The sequence below is a fragment of the Pleurodeles waltl genome, chromosome 3_1 (assembly GCF_031143425.1).
Source record: "Pleurodeles waltl isolate 20211129_DDA chromosome 3_1, aPleWal1.hap1.20221129, whole genome shotgun sequence".
NCBI lineage: Eukaryota > Metazoa > Chordata > Amphibia > Caudata > Salamandridae > Pleurodeles > Pleurodeles waltl.
The window spans coordinates 1,432,142,705-1,432,163,312 of NC_090440.1; the positions used below are offsets into that span (position 1 = coordinate 1,432,142,705).

Here is a 20,608-nt window from a genome sequence, read left to right on the forward strand (position 1 = left end):
TGGCTCCTGGTGACCCTGGTAGTTACAAATAATTCCACAGGAGCTGCCATCTTGATTTTGAACTCCAAATGTAGCTCAGAGATCTGAGCTTTTCACCCCAAACGCGGTGGAGTTTGTGGGCCAGATTTAACAGAAAATGACAGTGCGCGTCGCTGCGCCAAATTTGGCAGCATTGCGCACCATCATTTTCAAAGCACAGTGATGTGCTGTATTTACTAGAATACGGTGAACCCCTGTGTTTCCCCCTGCGTTAAATATGCTACTGTGCACCAACGCAGCAACCATTGCACCATAGTGCAAGGATGGCTGTGTTGAGGGTGAATTTTTTTTTGTGCAGGAAGGAACACCTTGCTGCAGAAAAACAATCTTAAATGTCGATTTGCTCTTTCTATGTGTGCTGCACACATAGAATGACCAAAAAGCGAGCAATGAAAGCATTTCTCTTCGCTGCGCCATGCTAACGCAACCTCTGGAGTGGCATTAGATTTTGGCACTTCCTCTGGTTTACGATAACTTGTAAATCTGGGGCAGCATCAAAATGCAATGGGTGCTAACACCCATTGCATGCCTCTTCCACGCAAAGTGCTGCATGCGAAGGGGCCATATTTCCAAGGTGGCATTAACTCACAAAAAATGGCTTAATGCCACCTTGTAAATACGGCGCAGGGCATTGTGCCACTGGAGCATCACGAAAAGTGACGCTCTGGTGGGGCTAGGGGCTCTTAAATATGCCCCCTAGTTTCTCTCTCTACTCCTCGTACCGCAGTACAGTTTTCTCCTCCAATGGCACTCCTAGATTCACTTCAGGCGGCGGCTTTCTCATTCAGATGTTATGTGTGGGTTGATATTTCAGCAGATGGAGGTGTTTGATGGAGGGATCAGTGGCTGTGATGTGGGAAACTGAACATAAAGGGAACCCTCACCCACCCAAAAGGTGGCAACTGGCAGGCTTTTTAGGCATTAAGTCCTTCATATCCACTTTTAAACTAAGCTTAGTATTTTCATTCACAGGTTCCAATGCCTGAAGCTCCTTTGAAGCTGAAGATGTTTCTGAAAGCCATTGGCGTTGTGTTGGCTTTCCTAGCCATTACAGGTAAATTCAGAATCTTTGGCTCCTGGCATCATCTTTATTTGCAGATCACTTAGCACTTCTTAGCAACCTGGCATCAGGGGATGATGGTTTACCTAGAATCATCAAACAGGTCAAGAGTGGAAGCCGTACCTGGAGCACTTGTTTTCTGGTTCCATGCACCACACTCTTTAATTGCTAGTGCGCCTCATCTTTCTAAAATGTATGAATGGATTTCATTCCACAGGAGAGTGGGCTTTGTTAATGCAGAAAACATGACCAATTGTAATGTACAGCCTGAGTTAGGTGGTTCCTGGGCACCTTCACATACCGCATGCCAGAAGTGGCATTTAGTTTGCTCTATACCATAGCAAGGGCTGCTAATATCTCTTGCTATCAATATTTCACAGATTCATAGTTATAATGTTGTCCATCTTGCGTCGAAAGCTCCCTGTAGATGCAAGGGACGTCCATAGGCATCTCATTTGCATAACACGATTTTTCAGTTTCAGCATATCCTTCACTCATGTAAATTATTCAGCACTAGTCCCTGAAATGTAATTATAGAGACTGGCCTGAAATTCAGAAGAAAGTGCAAAATGTGCTGTGGTAAAAGGATTTTCAATGCCATAGGTGAAATGATGTTTGACTTATGGCGGCACCGATTCCCTTGCAATATGGCTACTTTTAGCCCATTGAATGTAAATTTGCACCGTCTTGTGCCATTTATTATGGTTCCAAAGGACAGCTGTTTTGGTAACCTTAGTGTGGCTCTGCCTTTTTTTAAAGTGTACTCCAAAAGGAACGGTAAGCAGGTGGCCTTCATGATACAGATAATGTATGGATTATTTATCAAGTGCCTTTGGTTCTGCTTATTGTTCCTACAGGGTCCTGCACAGATGTGGGCACTGATGAGATGGAAGATGGCTTCTGGGACTACTTAAATGAACTACGCAGCAGTGCTAAGGAGGCAGCACAACAAATCCAGGAATCACAAATTAGCAAACAGTTCAAGTAAGCATTGTCTGACAATACAATTACACTAAGGGGGTCATTCTGACCTCGGCGGTAAAAGGCCCTTACCGCCGGTCAGAAGACCGCCATAACACCGCCGCGGCCGCGGTTAACCGCCACGGTCATTCTGACCCACAATGGCCAAACCTCCAAAATTCCGTCCTCCACTGCAGCCCGCCACATCAGCGGGCAGCGAGAAACTGGAGATGACCAAACCTCCACCGTCACGCCAACAGAAATACGCCCATGCCATTACGACCCACGAATCCACACGGCGGTCATTCAAACGCGGTATTCCATTGGCGCTACACACCGCCACGGTCAGAATACACACACAGCACCAAAACACAGCCACATTGGACAATTTGAAATACACACACCTGATACACATACACACACCACTCCCACACAATCAACCAACTATAAAACACACACCCACATCACCCACAAACCCCTGCGACCATAATTACTGAGAGAAGGAGAGAGAGACACAGCAGACAATCCAAAGCAAGACACACTGAGGCACACTACACCATCACACACACCACATAGTAGCACAAAGCACCACTCACCAACATACTTATCATCACATACACCACCCCACACCTCACCCACACCACCCCATGGCACCCCAAAGGCACCCACGCTTTTCGGACCAAGAACTCCGGGTCATGGTGGAGGAAATCCTAAGAGTGGAACCCCAGCTCTTCGGCTCGCAGGTGCAGCACACCAGTATAGCTAGGAAGGCGGAGCTATGGCAGCGGATCGTGGACAGGGTCAACGCGGTGGGACAGCATCCCAGGAATAGGGAGGACATCCGCAAAAGATGGAACGACCTACGGGGGAAGGTCCGATCGATGGTCTCCAGGCACAACATCGCGGTCCAGAAGACTGGTGGCGGACCCCCACCCACCCCTCCCGAATTCACATCGTGGGAGCAAGACGTCTTGAACATCCTGCATCCTCAGGGCCTCGCAGGAGTAGCCGGAGGAATGGACTCTGGTAAGTCCAATCTCAACTACTATATCCCCCCCACCCCACCAGCATGCCAACCCACACCCCCACCCTCACCCCCAACCCCCCAGCACGCATCCTCCCTGACAATGTCTCACCAGCACAACCCACCCATCCCAACACCAACTCCTGCATGCCAACACAAATCATGGGCACCCATCACCTAAGCATGACCACTGCACTAACCCCCCCCCCCCACTAACTACCCTCACAACACCTCCCTCAAGGGAATGCCTGCACTGGGAGACAAGGGCACCCATAACACGCATGCTATTGCACACACAGAAACAATAACCAAACTCTCTTACCCCATGCAGGACCCGAACGACAACACACCAGCCAGGAGGGTCCAGAAGTGTCCATCCCACCACCGGAACAGGCCCACACTGAGGATAGCAGCTCTGTCGACAGTGAACCTGATGACCAGCCCGGACCATTGGGGACCTCTGGGCAGTCGGTTCCCCTCAGGCAGCAACAGGCCACACCAGACCCGACCCCCTCTGCCAACACCAGCACAGCTCCCACCCAGCGGGCCCATGCCTCTGTCTCTAGGACAGCTCAATCAGCGGTGTGTCTGCCACTACAGGGCACCCAGGCTAACCCAACACCCCAACAACAACAGGGACCTGGGGGCAGTGGTAGCGGGCACACCGTCCAGGGGACAGAGGCCGGGGGAAACCGGGCAGCTCGGAGGGCTGCTGTGCGACAGGGGGGGGAGGAGAGGCCCAGGGAACCCACTCTCCAAGAGGCCCTCACCACCCTCATGGGGGCATACCACCACTCCCAAGAAACAATGGCGACGGTACTGGCCAGGTTCACTGAGATCCAGGCACAGCAGGAGGAACGCTACATGGGGTTCAGGGAGGAGCTGAGAATCATCGGGACCGCAATGGGGACCATCGTCCTGGCCCTCCACAGGATAGAGGACGCGTTGCGGGACCATGGTGCACCACACAGGGCCCCTGTCACTAGCCCGGACCAGGAACAGCCTACCACCTCCGCCGGTGCTAGTGGACAGGAGGTCCCAACACCTCAACAGCCCCCCAGAACCCCACCTCCTGCTGAAGAACAACCACCCCGTAAGAGGAGCCTGAGACCAAAGAAAAAGACAGAGTAGGATGTCAAGACCCCCGCCAGCAGGACATACCCCCTCAAGTCTTCCCACTGTCCCACATTGCCACCCTGTCCAACCATGAACTGCCTATGCTCCATCCTTCCACAGGCAAAAGGACAATGCACCTGTGAGACTGAGAACTGGACTCTGCCATGGATATTCCTCCACCCCCACCCATCACCCTTAGAATCACATGTACCGATATCTAGCACTGTAAATAAATCACATTTTGCACACAAATCTGTTTCGAGTCATGCTGTATTATTAACAAATGTATTACATATTACTGTTCAATTTCTGTTCTGTCAATTAGTCATGACAACATACCAATGTCAATACGCTGTATTTCATGGGCGAACCAAGCAGAAGTCAGGTACTGAGTCAGACAGCACTGAGAAGGGAAGGGAAAGGCAAAAATTAATGAAAAACATCTGTGGGGAACTACAGAAAGTACAGATGCAGGAGGCTATAAGCAATTGTGAAATGGCGTGGGTGATTCTTACCTGTGCGTTACTGGAAATACTGTTGTATCACTCTGTCCCTATTGTCTGTGTCGTCCTCAGAGTCTTCCTCCTCTTCACTCTCCACAGGCTCCACGGCTTCTACAACACCACCATCTGGACCATCCTCCTGCAGGAAAGGCACCTGGCGTCGCAAAGCCAGGTTGTGGAGCATACAGCACGCCACGATGATATGGCACACCTTCTTTGGTGAGTACATTAGGGATCCACCTGTCATATGCAGGCACCTAAACCTGGCCTTCAGGAGCCCAAAGGTTCGCTCAATCACCCTCCTAGTACGCCCATGGGCCTCATTGTACCGTTCCTCTGCCCTGGTCCTGGGATTCCTCACTGGGGTCAATAGCCACGGCAGGTTGGGGTAACCAGAGTCCCCTATTAGCCACACACGCTGTCTCTGTAGCTGTTCCATCACATAGGGAATGCTGCTATTTCGCATAACATACGCGTCATGCACTGACCCTGGGAACTTGGCATTTACATGGGAGATGTACTGGTCAGCCAAACAGACACCTAGATATTCATTGAATGGTAATTCTTCCTGTTCCTGTACACCTGTTCATCGTCATTTGGGGGGACTAAAGCCACATGGGTCCCATCAATTGCACCAATGATGTTGGGGATGTGTCCAAGGGCATAGAAATCAGCTTTCACTGAAGGCAAATCACCCTCCTCTGGGAAAATGATGTAGCTCCGCATGAGTTTCATCAGGGCAGACAACACTCTGGATAAGATCTTGGAAAACATAGGCTGAGACATCCCAGATGCCATGGCCACTGTTGTCTGGAATGAGCCAGTTGCAAAGAAATGGAGGACAGACAGAACCTGCACTAGAGGGGGAATTCCTGTGGGTTGGCGGATGGGGGACATCAGGGCTGGCTCCAGCTGGGCACACAGTTCATAGATGGAGGCACGGTCAAGTCGGTATCGTAGTATTATATGGCGTTCTTCCATTGTCGACAGGTCCACCAGCGGCCGGTAGACGCGAGGATTCCTCCTTCTCATCGCTAGTCCCAGCGGACGGTGCCTAGGAAGGAGAATATGGAGTACAGAGTCAATCCACTCACAGGTACGTACAACACAGCTTGCACAGTACAGGTAAATGTATGGTTTGATATGTTTGTATGTGTGCCATTGCAAGGCCTAGGCCTGTGTGACGCATTAGAAATTAAGCCATGTGGGCCCTTGAAATGGCCGATGCCTGACCTGTGAAGTGGGACAATGGGATGTGAGGTCACTGCGCTGGCGGGGCACACCGTGGCGGTAGGCGGTCGAAGACCGCTGTGCGAAGACGCATTGGTTAACATTGAAGCCTATGGGTTTCAGGAGCCAATGACGATGTGCGCCGGCGGTCGCGGGACGCACCGCCGCGGTACGCACCGCCGCGGGCGTGACCGCCATTTTCTATCTGCTCAATCATTCGAGACCTGATCATCCACAGGAGAGGACCTATACTGCAAGTGCTGCTGTGAACTCGGTCTGGAAGTGACAATGGCTGCTGCTACTGGTGAAAGGGCCCCCGCCTTCAGTTCATAAGAGTTGGAGAAGCTCGTGGACGGGGTCCTCCCCCAGTATGCGCTACTCTACGGTCCTCCAGACCAACAGGTGAGTACACTCAGTGCACATTGAATGGGTTATGCCTGTGTGGAGGGGGGGGGATGTAAGTTGGTGGGGTGTGGAGGGAATGGGGAGTGCAACGCACGACAGATGAGAGAATGGGAACCATGACAAGGTTGGGGAGGGGGGGCATGTACTCCAAACATGCAGATATGTGACGGTTTCTCTTTCCCACCCTGTACATGTCAAACAGGTGAGCGCCCACCAGAAAATCGATATTTGGCGTGCCATCGACGAGGAAGTCCGGAACTTGGGGGTCCACAACAGACGGGGCACCCACTGCCGCAAGAGGTGGGAGGACATCCGCCGCGGAACGAGGAAGACCGCAGAAACACTGCTGGGGATGGCCTCCCGACCTAGGAGGGGTGCCAGTCGCACCATGACCCCCCTGATGTCCCGGATCCTGGCGGTGGCCTATCCTAATTTAGATGGGCGCTTGAGGACAGCACAGCAGACACAAGGGGGTGAGTATCCGCACATTCTCCTATCTGTATGCGCATTGGAGGCGTCTGGGTGGGGGAGGAGGGCTGTGGGTGACATTAGGCCCGGGCGCTCTCTGTAGTGTAGTCCGCTCCCTTAGGCATGGCCCTGTGCCCCCGCCCCCCACCTCTGTAGGGTGCCAAGTGCAGCTACCCATGCTCCAGCATCACACATGTGCGCGTGTGTTGTCCCTAGACCTGTTTGACTAGTCAGAAGTACTGAGTAGTGTACCCCAAGTTCGCGACTTAGTGCACGAGGCACCTGTGTCTGTCCTCTCTGCAAAGGGTATTGCTAAGGCATGCACTCAACTTTGTTTCATTTCTCCCCCCACCCTAAATCTTTGTCTTCTTGTGTTTTAGCATCATCAGGCGGAGGAGATTTGGCGTCGGAGCAGGAGGGAGCTGCAGGTCACCAGGCCCCGGTGGGCACTGACACAGACACCGAGGGCACCAGTGATCCGGAGGGCGAGGGGAGCACCACAACGGGGGCCGGTGGAGACACCAGCGACACGGACACGTCCTCGTTTGGGAGCTCCCTAGCGGTGGCGGCACCATCTGTGCCCCCCGCAACAACAGGTACAGCCGCCACCCAGCGCACCAGCACCGCCCTCCCAGCAGCCCCTCAGTCTTCGCTCCGTGGCCGCTCGGCCAGGAAGGCGCGCGTCTCCTTCGCCCCAGGCACCTCAGCCCCTGCCTCTGTTACCCCTGCTGCCCTCAGTGCGGAGCTCATTGACCTGGTGAGGACGGTCATTGTTGGGCAGACTACCCTTCTGAATGCCATCCAGGGGGTGGAAAGGGAGGTGCATCGGAGCAATGCCTACCTGGAGGGCATTCATTCGGGTCAGGCTGCCCATCAACCAGCGTTCACTGCTCTGGCCTCAGCACTGACGGCAGCCATTGTCCCTGTCTCCAGTCTCCCTCTTCTATCTGCCTTCACCCTTTCTCTGTCTCCTGTACCTCAACCTATCCCACCCACACCATCAGACTAGCCTGCACACACCTCAACACCCAAGGCCAGCTCATCCAAACATAAGCACCACAGAAAACACAAGCATTCACCCAAGCAACACACAGATGCAGACATATCAACAGTCACTACCACCTCTGTGTCCCCGTCCTCCTCGTCTCCCTCCTCCCTCCCTGTGACGTCTACACTCACACCTGCATGCACCCCAACATCAGCCAGTTCTTCCACCACCAGCAAACCCTCCACTACAGTCCGCACACCTGCAGTCACCACCCCCACTGGCATTTACACGTCCCCTGTGTCCTCTCCCACTGTGTCTGTCACCCCCTCTTCCAAGACACATAAACGCAGGCAGACACCCAAACAACAGCCAACCACCTCACCACAGCCTACGTCCCAGTCACCTGCACCCAAGGACAGCACACCTGGATCTCATACAACCACATCCTCTTCCTCCACTTCTCTCACCACTACTCCTACCCCTTACCTTGGTCCCAAGAAAAATTACCTCTCCAGTTTTGACCTCTTTCCCTCCCCCGACCCACCCCCTCCAACTGGGAAAAGTCCCAAGGGCACCTCAGCCACCACCAGCCCAACTTCTACAGTGCAAGTGGTGCATGGCATGTGGAGTCCACCCTTTGGCGGCAGTAACACTTCGGTGAGCAGCAAGGGGACAGCCAGCCCCCCCCAGGCAAGAGGACCCGGAAATTGAAGGGCCGCCGTGAGCGGACAGAGACGGCTGCCCCCAAGGAGGTGACTCCGGCCACTTCACTGGCCACAGCAGCCAGGGGAGGCAAGGGCCCGAGAGCCCCATCTAAGGAGCGGAAGGACAGCAGGGCGGAGAGGACAACCACCAGGAGCGCGGAGCAGGAGGGCCCCACAAGCCCCATCCCGGCTGCAAGGGACGACACCAAAGGGCCCAGGACTCACTCCCCGAAGGGGCCTGACACAGCACGGTCGGAGGGCGACTGAGCAGGGTGTCCAGGCCAGGTATGACTCCCTTGACATACTGCAAGAGCACCGCTGAACAGGGCCCCGCCGTGAAGACAGGTACCGCTGAACAGGGCCCCGCCGTGAAGACAGGTACCGCTGAACAGGGCCCCGCCGTGCAGAAGAGCACCGCTGAACAGGGCCCCGCCGTGAAGACAGGTACCGCTGAACAGGGCCCCGCCGTGAAGACAGGTACCGCTGAACAGGGCCCCGCCATGAAGACAGGTACCGCTGAACAGGGCCCCGCCGTGAAGACAGGTACCGCTGAACAGGGCCCCGCCATGACGACAGGTACCGCTGAACAGGGCCCCGCCGTGAAGACAGGTACCGCTGAACAGGGCCCCGCCGTGCAGAAGAGCACCGCTGAACAGGGCCCCGCCGTGAAGACAGGTACCGCTGAACAGGGCCCCGCCGTGAAGACAGGTACCGCTGAACAGGGCCCCGCCGTGAAGACAGGTACCGCTGAACAGGGCCCCGCCGTGAAGACAGGTACCGCTGAACAGGGCCCCGCCGTGAAGACAGGTACCGCTGAACAGGGCCCCGCCGTGCAGAAGAGCACCGCTGAACAGGGCCCCGCCGTGAAGACAGGTACCGCTGAACAGGGCCCCGCCGTGAAGACAGGTACCGCTGAACAGGGCCCCGCCGTGAAGACAGGTACCGCTGAACAGGGCCCCGCCGTGAAGACAGGTACCGCTAAACAGGGCCCCGCCGTGCAGAAGAGCACCGCTGAACAGGGCCCCGCCGTGAAGACAGGTACCGCTGAACAGGGCCCGCTGTGAAGACAGGTACCGCTGAACAGGGCCCCGCCGTGAAGACAGGTACCGCTGAACAGGGCCCCGCCGTGCAGAAGAGCACCGCTGAACAGGGCCCCGCCGTGAAGACAGGTACCGCTGAACAGGGCCCCGCCGTGAAGACAGGTACCGCTGAACAGGGCCCCGCCGTGCAGAAGAGCACCGCTGAACAGGGCCCCGCCGTGAAGACAGGTACCGCTGAACAGGGCCCCGCCGTGAAGACAGGTACCGCTGAACAGGGCCCCGCCGTGAAGACAGGTACCGCTGAACAGGGCCCGCCGTGAAGACAGGTACAGCTGAACAGGGCCCCTCCGTGAAGACAGGTACCGCTGAACAGGGCCCCGCCGTGCAGAAGAGCACCTCTGAACAGGGCCCCGCCGTGAAGACAGGTACCGCTGAACAGGGCCCCGCCGTGAAGACAGGTACCGCTGAACAGGGCCCCGCCGTGAAGACAGGTACCGCTGAACAGGGCCCCGCCGTGAAGACAGGTACCGCTGAACAGGGCCCCGCCGTGCAGAAGAGCACCGCTGAACAGGGCCCCGCCGTGAAGACAGGTACCGCTGAACAGGGCCCCGCCGTGAAGACAGGTACCGCTGAACAGGGCCCCGCCGTGAAGACAGGTACCGCTGAACAGGGCCCCGCCGTGCAGAAGAGCACCGCTGAACAGGGCCCCGCCGTGAAGACAGGTACCGCTGAACAGGGCCCCGCCGTCTCAAACACCGCTCCGCTGGGCCCTTCCTGTCAAGCACCGCTCCGCTGGGCCCTTCCTGTCAAGCACCGCTCCGCTGGACCCTTCCTGTCAAGCACCGCTCCGCTGGGCCCTTCCTGTCAAGCACCGCTCCGCTGGGCCCTTCCTGTCAAGCACCGCTCCGCTGGGCCCTTCCTGTCAAGCACCGCTCCGCTGGACCCTTCCTGTCAAGCACCGCTCCGCTGGACATCGCCATGTCATGCACCGCTGCGCTGGGTCCCGCCGTCTCAGGCACTGTTTATGGGTCACTGTGCCCACCATGCCTCCTCCTTGACCAGTGGACTCTGTAATCCACCTGAGAGACTGTGGCTTTGCACTCCCCAGGATGGCACAGTGGGCAATCCACCCACTGTAGAGACTTGAAAGACTGTGGCTTTGCACTCCCCAGGATGGTCCAGTGGGCAACCCACCCACTGCAGAGACTTGAGAGACTGTGGCTTTGCACTCCCCAGGATGGTACAGTGGGCAACCCACCCACTGTAGAGACATTGAGAGACTGTGGCTTTGCACTCCCCAGGATGGTCCAGTGGGCAACCCACCCACTGCAGAGACTTGAGAAACTGTGGCTTTGCACTCCCCAGGATGGTACAGTGGGCATGGTGGCTCCTCGTGGATCTGGCGTCGTGGACTCATGTGGCTGTGGTGGCCCCCCCTTCCCTTCCCCCTGAGGTGCCTGTAGTTTTGACATCAGATGCCCCTGCAGTGTTCTCTCCAAAGGACTCAGGTCTCGTGTGTGGGCTTTGCCCTTGTTTCGCAGAACCTTGGCCCACGGACATGTTAGATTCGTAGGATGTGCAGGACTTGTTACTTCAGTGATACACTGATGTGTATATCTTTTTGGTTTTTGTAAATATTTTTCACGGTTGCTCAATTATTTCCAGGTGCTTTTTTTGTACATGAAAATTTATTCCAAATTTGGTTGTGTAATTGTATTTTTAAAGGGTCTTTGTGTGGTGTCACTGTGACTTCCTACTCTGCATTGGTGTGTACATATTGGGGGGGTCGCATATGTGTATGCCCATAACCTTTCTTCCTCCCCCCTCCCGTGTGTCGTAGGTGCAGTACTCACCGTTGACGTCTGCGCCGGAGTTCGTACTCGTGGTAGATGAGCAGGTAGACGAGAGCAGGTATGATGTTCAATTCGGGTTCCATGCTGTCCGGATTCCGCGTGGAGTGTCTCGAGGTGAGCGTTTTCCATTGGAAATGTCTGTTTCCGCCGTGTTTTTATCGGCGGGGCTCCCGCCCCGGAAAAGGTGGCGGATTGGTGGGTCGTGATAGGGTGGGCGGTACATTGTCTGCCGCCTGGCTGTTGGCGGTGACCGCCGCGCTGTTTGTTTGTTCCGCCGTGGCGGTCGGAGTGTTAATGCGGCGGGCTGTGTTGGCGGTTCCCGCCAGGGTCAGAATTGCATTTTTTTGACCGCCGGCCTGTTGGCGGGTTGGCCGCCGCTTTATCACCGACCGCCAGGGTCAGAATGACCCCCTAAGTCCTATTGTTGTAGATCCTTACACTAGAGCTATTTGTTACATATTCTTATATTAGACCAGATTGTGAAAACATCTAAAACCCAGGGTTACAGATTCCTGAACAAAGCCTAATGGCGATAAATCTTTAAATAAACCCTAACCATTGAAACCCCCTCACTAGCCCTATTTTTACCTATTCATTAGTCAGACCCCCTGTTCAACTTCTTATGACCAAGGCCAATTGTCATATGTAGAACCAACAAGACCCTTTGTTGCATATCCCTCAGCCATGCCCAGTTTCAGAGCTCTTTCAACCTAGTCAAATTGTTATTAATACGTACACTGTCCTTTGCAGCAATACCTACTGGCCCATTTGTAGATTTCCCCCAGTCATAAACAGTTTTTAGAAATCATTCCAAAATACTGGCTATTAGGTACAGGCCTTCCACCAAGCATCATTCTTAGAAATCTGTCCACCAGGTCCCATTGTTGAATGTTCTTTAATTATACCCTACCATCCTTCCCTCATGCTACATTGTTAGACAACTTTCTAGCTGTTCCTCTTCTTTGAAATTCTTCCATGAAGACCCACTGTTCAAACTAAATGCATGTTTTGTTAGTGGATATGCTTCATTCAAACCCTAGTCGCTTTTTTCAATTTACGACCAGCAGTTGGAAATCCTTCTGCTAAATGCGTAATTGTCTACTGTCAGCCCATTTGTTTAGAAATGCCATTGCAAAGCTCAGTTTATAGATACTCACATGCTAATCCTTGGCATTGAAACACAGAGCTTGAATATTATCTACCTTATCCTCTGTTTAGGTATTAGAAAGTAGATTTTAGTTGAAGCTTTCATGAGCACTGGTTTCCTGATTTAGGTTAGGTAGCATCTTCAAAGTCTCATGCCCTGACTCACATCCTCAAGAGCCCTTATGAGGTTCTGATTTGTCCTCACCTCACCTCACCTCTCCTATTTTGGCCACAAGTACTGAGGTTTGTTATCGTACTGCTGCAGTTTTTCAGATGTCTTCCATCTTTAAATGCCCGTTTCATCTCTAATAGCATCTTAGTTTGATTTTGAAGACTGTGAGTTTCATATACCCTTTTTTGCTCCCATTATCTGTATACTCCAGCAGTGACAGGGAACTTTGAGGTATATCACAATTTTCTAACCTTTTTTGCTGCTGAAATATTTTTTCATCACACAGAAGTACACAAAATGGCCTTTTACAACTACTGAAATATATTTTGAAATGTCTGTACAGTTGAATTAGTTATTTAAATGTTGTGTATTAGGAAAAATCTGACACCCTACAGCCTTTTTTTACACACTTTTTACAGCAGGTCAGATAGTTCAGCTTACAAAATCCTAGAACTCTGTAGTCAGAAGAAAATATAATTGTAAGAAGACAAATCGACTTTTGACCTCTTTCTCTGAACACAGCACAAAGGTGACAAGATAAGAAGAAGATTTAAAGGCTCTTCATAGCTCCCTCATTTTCTTAATGAACAGAGCACCAGTTCTTTGTCAACTCACCAGAAGGGGCGAGTATGTCCTATAAATAGCTCAACATAATAAAATATGACTGCCATAGCGAGTGGGCAACTAGATTTTTCGATGCCTGATTTTAAGTCACCCACCAGATTGTTGTACTTACTGGATGCTCTGAGTAAGTTGTTCAAGCAAAATATTTCTATTGTGCATGCTTAGAGAATTGACGATGTTGAGACACTTCTGAAACCATTTTAGAGTTTGTAGTTACCTGGATGACACTTTAGGATGCATATATTGGAGGAAGAGGAGAGGGAAGAAGAAAAGGGTTTGATGCCATTTACTAAAAATGTAGGATATTTAATCTGAATTAGTAATATTGAGCATACTTTTAAATTGTTTTTCCTTAGCACCCTACTCCAAGAAAATCTCCAAGATTTCCCTCTTTATGCTGCACAACTACAAAGCCAGCTTGTTCCATTGACCACTCAGCTCCATGCAAAGCTAACCCAAGACTCAGAGAAACTAAAGGAGCAGATACGTCGGGAGCTGGAGGAGTTGCGCTTGAAGGTGTCACCATATGCAGATGATATCCACAAGCAGCTTAACAAGAACATTGAGGAGCTACAACTGAAGCTGACTCCATATGCTGTGGAGCTTGCTAGTCGGCTCCAGGAAAATGCAGAGGAGATTCATCAGAGGCTTACCCCATATGCTGAGGAACTTGGCACTCGTCTCCAGAAAAATGCTGAGGAGCTTTGTCTCAAGCTCACTCCATACACTGAGGAGTTTCAAGCCAAACACAAGGAAAATGTGGATAACTTCCAGGCAGCACTCACTCCGATTGCTGAGGAGCTAGAGGCCAGACTTCAGGAAAATGTCGACCACCTCCAGGCAATGATCAAGCCATATGCTGAGGATCTTGAGACCAAACTCCAGGAAAAGGTGGACAGCCTCCAGACTGCACTCTCACCATATGCTGAACAGCTTCAAGCCAAACTACACGAAAATGTGGCTGACTTGCATTTGGCCCTTACCCCGTATGCTGATGAACTTCAAGGAAAGATTGTTGAAAAAGTGCAGCAGATGAAGAAGAACCTGAGCCCTTACAGTGATGAGTTCCTGGTAAAGATTGAGCAGAGCGTTGAGGAGTTGCAGAAGCATTTGACACCGTATGGACAGAATGTCCAAGAAAGCCTCAACCAACAGTTTGAGATTATGACCTTCCAGATGCAGAAAAATATAGATGCTATGAGAACCAAGTTTTCTGGCAATATGGAAGACTTGAGACAGCAAATACTCTCCTCTACTCACCAAATCAAGGAGAAAAAAAAAATTCACTCGGAATACTTTGGGCAGAGTTTAGCACCGTACTTGGAAGACTTTAACAAAAAGGTGAACCAGAGGATCGAGGATTTCAACCAGTCAGCTTCCCCATATGGAGAGGATCTTAAAAAAATTATCATCCTGAGAGCTGAAGACATAAAGCGGAAGCTGGATCCATACACTACTCAAGTCCAGTATCAGTTGGATATGTTTGAAGAAGGTGTGAGAGATAAGATCACCTCTTTCCTAAACAGGAAGACCCAGGCTGAGAACTGATGGGCCCACCAATTAGCACCAATATTCAGAAGCACCTTCTGTTATTTAATGGACAACATATCCATGCTCTTCAGTAGATTTAATAATAAGGTAGTGCAATAACTCTGAGCTCCAATTCTAAGAATATTTGTAAAATAAAATAATGAATAACCCTCTTCAAAGCTGCACATGACCAATAAATAGATCTTCCATACCACATTTCAAGCCTGTTTATTTGTCTACTGTTGAATTGTTGCTGCTGTTAAATAGCTGCAGTATACTCACCTGACAATATCCTATATAGATTGGTTTAGCAGGGGCATAAGTTTAAGGGTAATGGTTTATAGATGTGATTAGGGTTTGGGATAGGGTGTTTGGGACTGGGTTAGAATGAGTTAATATTTGGGTGAGGGCAGAAGGTTGGGATTCAGGGATAAGGCTGGTGTTAGATGGTTGAGGGTAAAGTGTTAGGGCTAAAGTTAGGGTTCTAATTAGAGGTTGGGGCCGAAGATTGCTATTGCAGTTATGGTTATTTTTGAGGCTAGGAGGAGCTAGCAATAAAAAAGGTGTTGGTAATAGCGTGGTGTTGATTGTGGTGGTAAAGAACATATTGACATATATTGGTATGTAGTGGCATGAAGAAGTGTTGGCCCCAATGTAATTGTGGATGGTGCAATGGTTGCAGCTGGTTTTACATATCTAATGATACACACTGTGATATAGAACCAGCCCACTGTTAAATTACTGCTTCAAAGCACCAGTGCATGGGGAAAGTCCCCAATAAGTAGATTTGCATACCTTATAACTTGTGGATCCTTTTCATATGAATGACCCAGAAGCAAGATTCCTCATTAACAATGGTGTGACAGGGGCTGCATATGTCTAATTGTACCCTCTTGCAACAGGCAGAACAGTTGTTGAGAAATATCGAGGAAATTCTCTGCAGACCAGGGCATCAGAAATTCTGGCAGGATGGCTCATAGGTCAAGAATTAGTCACATGTCCGACCTCCCCCTTGAACTTCTTGTGTGGAAGTAATCAGTCAATTACGTTAGGTTTCCCCTTGACGTGTGCCTGTCCCTTCCACATCCATGCAACCTCTAAAGATCATTAGCCTATTGGAAAATCGATAATTTTCCCATTATAAAATGTGAGCGATACGAGGTGCAGATCAGAGGCGGTTCTACATGTTGTTTTTCTAGAACCAGGCAAACAGCCAGAAAGATACATAACAGAAAATTAACACAAATTATATTCTGTTATTATGACGAAATTCCAAATTGAAGAATGTCAGGCTGGCGAAATTAGGCTGGCAAAGTTACATTTCGGTGAAAGGCCAAAATTATGAAATACCTTTTTTTCCAAGAAAATAGAAAGATTTTGTGGAAAAGGTATACCTGGCCTAGCTTTCAATTGATTCCTGGAACCGGAAAAAAATGTTCCTGCAATTCTAGTTATAATAGGAATTGTAAAAATAAATGTTTATAAAACAACCAATAAAATGTGGGCGCAGAAGGCTTCTTAACCGGTTCTGTGCCGCGGACCTAATGGTTACATCCTGCGGCACAGTGCTCATGTGCCAAGGACGTAACCATTACGTCCTCGGCACTGAGCTCGGAGGGAGCGCTAGCGCTCCCTCTGTGGGCTTCCCTCCCATCCCCCCAAGGCAGGGATGGAAGGGGAAGCCCTTCCCCTTCCACCCGACCCCCCCAACCCTCCGTGACGTCAGCTCAGCCTCCAGCACGATGGGAAGAGAAATGCTTTTGCATTTCTATTCCGATCATGTGATGGGAGCCTGAGAAGCTTCAAAGAGAAGGAAATGAATTTCCTTCCCTTTCAAGTCTCTCAGAGTATTTTAGCAGCCGGATCATGAAGCGATCCGGCTGCTAAAATGCCCACTAGACACCAGGGATTATTTTAACTTAGGAAATTGGCATAAGGGGAGTGACCCCTTGGGCAGGGGTCGCTCCCCAGGGGGGCATTTTTTTTTTCAAGGCCTTTTCTGACCCCGGGGAGGGGGGGGCAGAAACCTTTGGGCGGCAGGGATCATTTTTTTTTTTTTTTTAGAGGTGGGGAGCGACCCTTCAGGCAAGGGTCGCTCCCCTAGGGGGCAAATTATATTTAGGCCATTTCTGCCCCCCTTAGGGGCAGATTGGCCTATTTTTATGAGGCCAATCTGCCCCCAAGGGGGGCAGAAACCACTAGGCACCAGGGATTTTTTTGTTGTTGTTTTACAGATGGGGAGCGACCCCTTAGGCAAGGGTCGCTCCCCTGGTGGGGCGGGGGACAAATTGTATTTAGGCCATTTCTGCCCCCTTTGGGGGCAGATCTGCCGATTTTTGCTACGCCAGTCTGCCAGGGGGCAGAAACAACTAGACACCAGGGATCTTTATTTGTTTGCATACATTTCACGCAAGGGGAGCAACCCCTTAGTCAAGGGTCGTTCCCCTGGGGGGCAAATTTATTTTCGGCCATTTCTGGCCCCCATGGGTGTAGATCAGCCTATTTTTATTAGGTCAATCTGCCCCCGGGGGGGGGGGAGAAACCACTTAGGCACCAGGGATTGGTGTGTGTGTATGTGTGTGTTTTGTTTGGGGGGGCAGCCCCTTGGGCAAGGGTCGCTCCCCATGGGGTCACATCACTGTTGGCCATATCTGCCCCCCTTGGGGGCAAATTGGCTTATTTTTTGGAAGGCCCATCTGCCTGGGGGCAGAAAGCCCACCAGAGACCAGGGAAGATTTTGTTTTCATAATAAAAGGGTGGGGGTATGGCCATACCCCCACCCCAAATAAATGGGGACAAAGTTGTTCTGCCCACCAGTGGGCAGATGGGACAATTACCCCCGATCCACACCCTGGGGGGCAGAAAGTCTACTAGATGCCAGGGAATAAAAAAAAAATAGTGGGGTGGTGGCTAGCAACCAGTATGGGCCTGGTTATGCCCCACCCCAACTGAAGGGGGTAACAGTCTTTCAGCTCTCCCCTGCACACTAAAACATCTTATCCCACAGCAAGCAAGAGGACATTTGATTATTTTGGGTTTTTGTTTTACATTTGGGCCATGAGAGCTTGGCTAACTCTCAAAATCGTCCCACTTGGAATGGTGAGGGCTGCACTTTATGGAATTTGGGACTCCACGAGACCTAGACACATCTGAAAACTAAACCTCTGGGTGATTCCAGGGTGGTGTGCTTCATAGGCACCCTGCACCATTTTCTTACCCACAATGCCGTGTAAACCTCCAACTTTTGCTGGAAATCACACATTTTTCCCACATTTTTGTGATGGAACCTTCCGGAATCTGCAGGAATCCACAAAATTCCTACCACCCAGCATTGTCTCATCTATACTGATAAAAATTCTGCTGCATTTGTCAGCCTAAAAATGTTTTTTTTTCAAACTGCCCTTTTGGACCCACTTTGGTTCCCCCTCAATTTCGACATGTTTTTGGCTCTTCCCTGTCACAAGCACTTGGCCCACCTACACAAGTGAGGTACCATTTTTATCGGGAGACTTGGGGGAATGCTGGGTGGAAGAAAATTTGTGGTTCCTCTCAGATTCCAGAACTTTCTGTCGCCGAAATGTGAGGAAAAAGTGCTTTTTTGGCCAAATTTTAAAGTTTGCAAAGGATTCTGGGTAACAGAACCTGGGAAACAAGTCACCCCATCCTGGATTCCCCTAGGTGTCTAGTTTCCAACATGCACAGGTTTGGTAGGTTTTCCTAGGTGCGGGCTGAGCTAGAGGCCAAAATCCACAGCTAGGCACTTTGCAAAAAAACTGTCTGTTTTCTTTGGGAAAATGTGATGTGTCCATGTTGTGTTTTGGGGCATATCCTGTCACGGGCGCTAGGCCTACCCACACAAGTGAGGTACCATTTTTATTGGGAGACTTGGGGGAACGCTGGGTGGAAGGAAATTTGTGGCTCCTCTCAGATTCCAGAACTTTCTGTCACAGAAATGTGAGGAAAAAGTTTTCTTTTGGCCACATTTTGAGGTTTGCAAAGGATTCTGGGTGACAGAACCTGGGGAGAGCCCCACAAGTCACCCCATCTTGGGTTCCCCTAGGTGTCTAGTTTTCAAAAATACGCAGGTTTGGTATCTTTGCCTAGGTGCTGGCTGAGCTAGAGGCCAAAATCCAAAGCTAAGCACTTTGCAAAAAACAGGTCTGTTTTGTTTGGGAAAATGTGATGTGTCCACGTGGTTTTTTGGGGCATATTCTGTCACGGGCGCTAGGCCTACCCAAACAAGTGAGGTACCATTTTTATTGGGAGACTTGGGGGAACGCTGGGTGGAAGGAAATTTGTGGCTCCTCTCAGATTCCAGAACTTTCTGTCACCGAAATGTGAGGAAAAAGTTTTCTTTTGGCCAAATTTTGAGGTTTGCAAAGGATTCTGGGTGACAGAACCTGGGGAGAGCCCCACAAGTCACCCCATCTTGGATTACCTAGGTGTCTAGTTTCATAGATTTCCCTAGGTGCCGGCTGAGCTACTGGCCAAAACTACTACTAGGCACTTTGCAAGAAACACATCAGATTTCAGTGTAAAAATGTGATGTGTCTATGTTGCGTTTCCTGTCGTGAGCATTAGGCCTACCCACGCAAGTGAGGTACCATTTTTATCGGGAGACTTGGGGGAACACAGAATAGCAAAACAAGTGTTATTACCCCTTGTCTTTCTCTACATTTTTTCCTTCCAAATGTAAGACAGTGTGTAAAAAAGACGTCTATTTGAGAAATGCCCTGTAATTCACATGCTAGTATGGGCACCACGGAATTCAGAGATGTGCAAATAACCACTGCTTCTCAACACCTTATCTTCTTTCCATTTTGGAAATACAAAGGTTTTTTTGATACCTATTTCTCACTTTTTATATTTCACCAAATGAATTGCTCTGTGCCCGGTATTCAATGAAAACCCGTTGCAAGGTGCAACTCATTATTGTCTCTGGGTAGCTAGAGTTCTTGATGAACCTACAAGCCCTATATATCCCCACAACCAGAGGAATCCAGCAGATGTAACGGTATATTGCTTTTGAAAATCAGACATTGCAGGAAAAAGTTACAGAGTAAAACGTGGGGAAAAATTGCTGTTTTTTTCACCTCAATTTGATAATTATTTTAATTCAGCTGTTATTTTCTGTAGGAAACCCTTGTAGGATCTACACAAATGACCCCTTGCTCAATTCAGAATGTTGTCTACTTTTCAGAAATGTTTAGCTTTCTAGGATCCAACATTGGTTTCACACCCGTTTCTGTCACTAACTGGAAGGAGGGTGAAAGCACAAAAATAGTAAAAATGGGGTATGTCCCAGTAAAATGCCAAAATTGTGTTGAAAAATGGGGTTTTGTGATTCACGTCTGCCTGTTCTTGAAAGCTGGGAAGATGGTGATTTTAGCACCGCAAACCCTTTGTTGATACCATTTTCAGGTAAAAAACCACATGCCTTCTTCTGCAGCCCCTTTTAACCATTTTTTTTTTTTAAAATAACTTTTCGCTGTATTTTGGCTAATTTCTTGGTCTCCTTCAAGGGAACCCGCAAAGTCTGGGTACCTCTAGAATCCCTAGGATGTTGGATAAAGAGGACACAAATTTGGCATGGGTAGCTTATGTTGAGAAAAAGTTATGAGGGCCTATGCGAGAACTGTCCCAAATAGCCAAAAAAAGACTTGGCACAGGAGGTGAAAAGGCCTGGCAGCGAAGGGGTTAGTGTGAGTTTTTGAAGGGCTAAGAAGATGCAACACACCTTATCCAA

General features: G+C 50.4%; 1 protein-coding gene across 1 annotated transcript; it reads left to right on the forward strand.

The window, feature by feature from the left end:
* The first annotated feature begins 1,007 nt into the window (after window positions 1-1,007).
* On the forward strand, window positions 1,008-14,880 carry LOC138283586 (apolipoprotein A-IV-like). Its single transcript, XM_069221524.1, has 3 exons — window positions 1,008-1,093; window positions 1,957-2,083; window positions 13,689-14,880. The coding sequence occupies exons 1-3, from the start codon at window positions 1,018-1,020 to the stop codon at window positions 14,878-14,880; spliced, it is 1,395 nt and encodes a 464-aa protein (XP_069077625.1). The 5' UTR covers window positions 1,008-1,017.
* Window positions 14,881-20,608: the final 5,728 nt, after the last annotated feature.

What these genes read in the sequence shown, in the direction of transcription:
- LOC138283586 (XM_069221524.1), top strand. Translation starts at nt 1,018, where the DNA reads ATGCCTGAAGCTCCTTTGAAGCTGAAGATGTTTCTGAAAGCCATTGGC. An exon ending in GGCTTTCCTAGCCATTACAG is followed by an intron (nt 1,094 to 1,956) that starts GTAAATTCAGAA and finishes TTGTTCCTACAG; the next exon opens with GGTCCTGCACAGATGTGGGC. An exon ending in CAAATTAGCAAACAGTTCAA is followed by an intron (nt 2,084 to 13,688) that starts GTAAGCATTGTC and finishes GTTTTTCCTTAG; the next exon opens with CACCCTACTCCAAGAAAATC.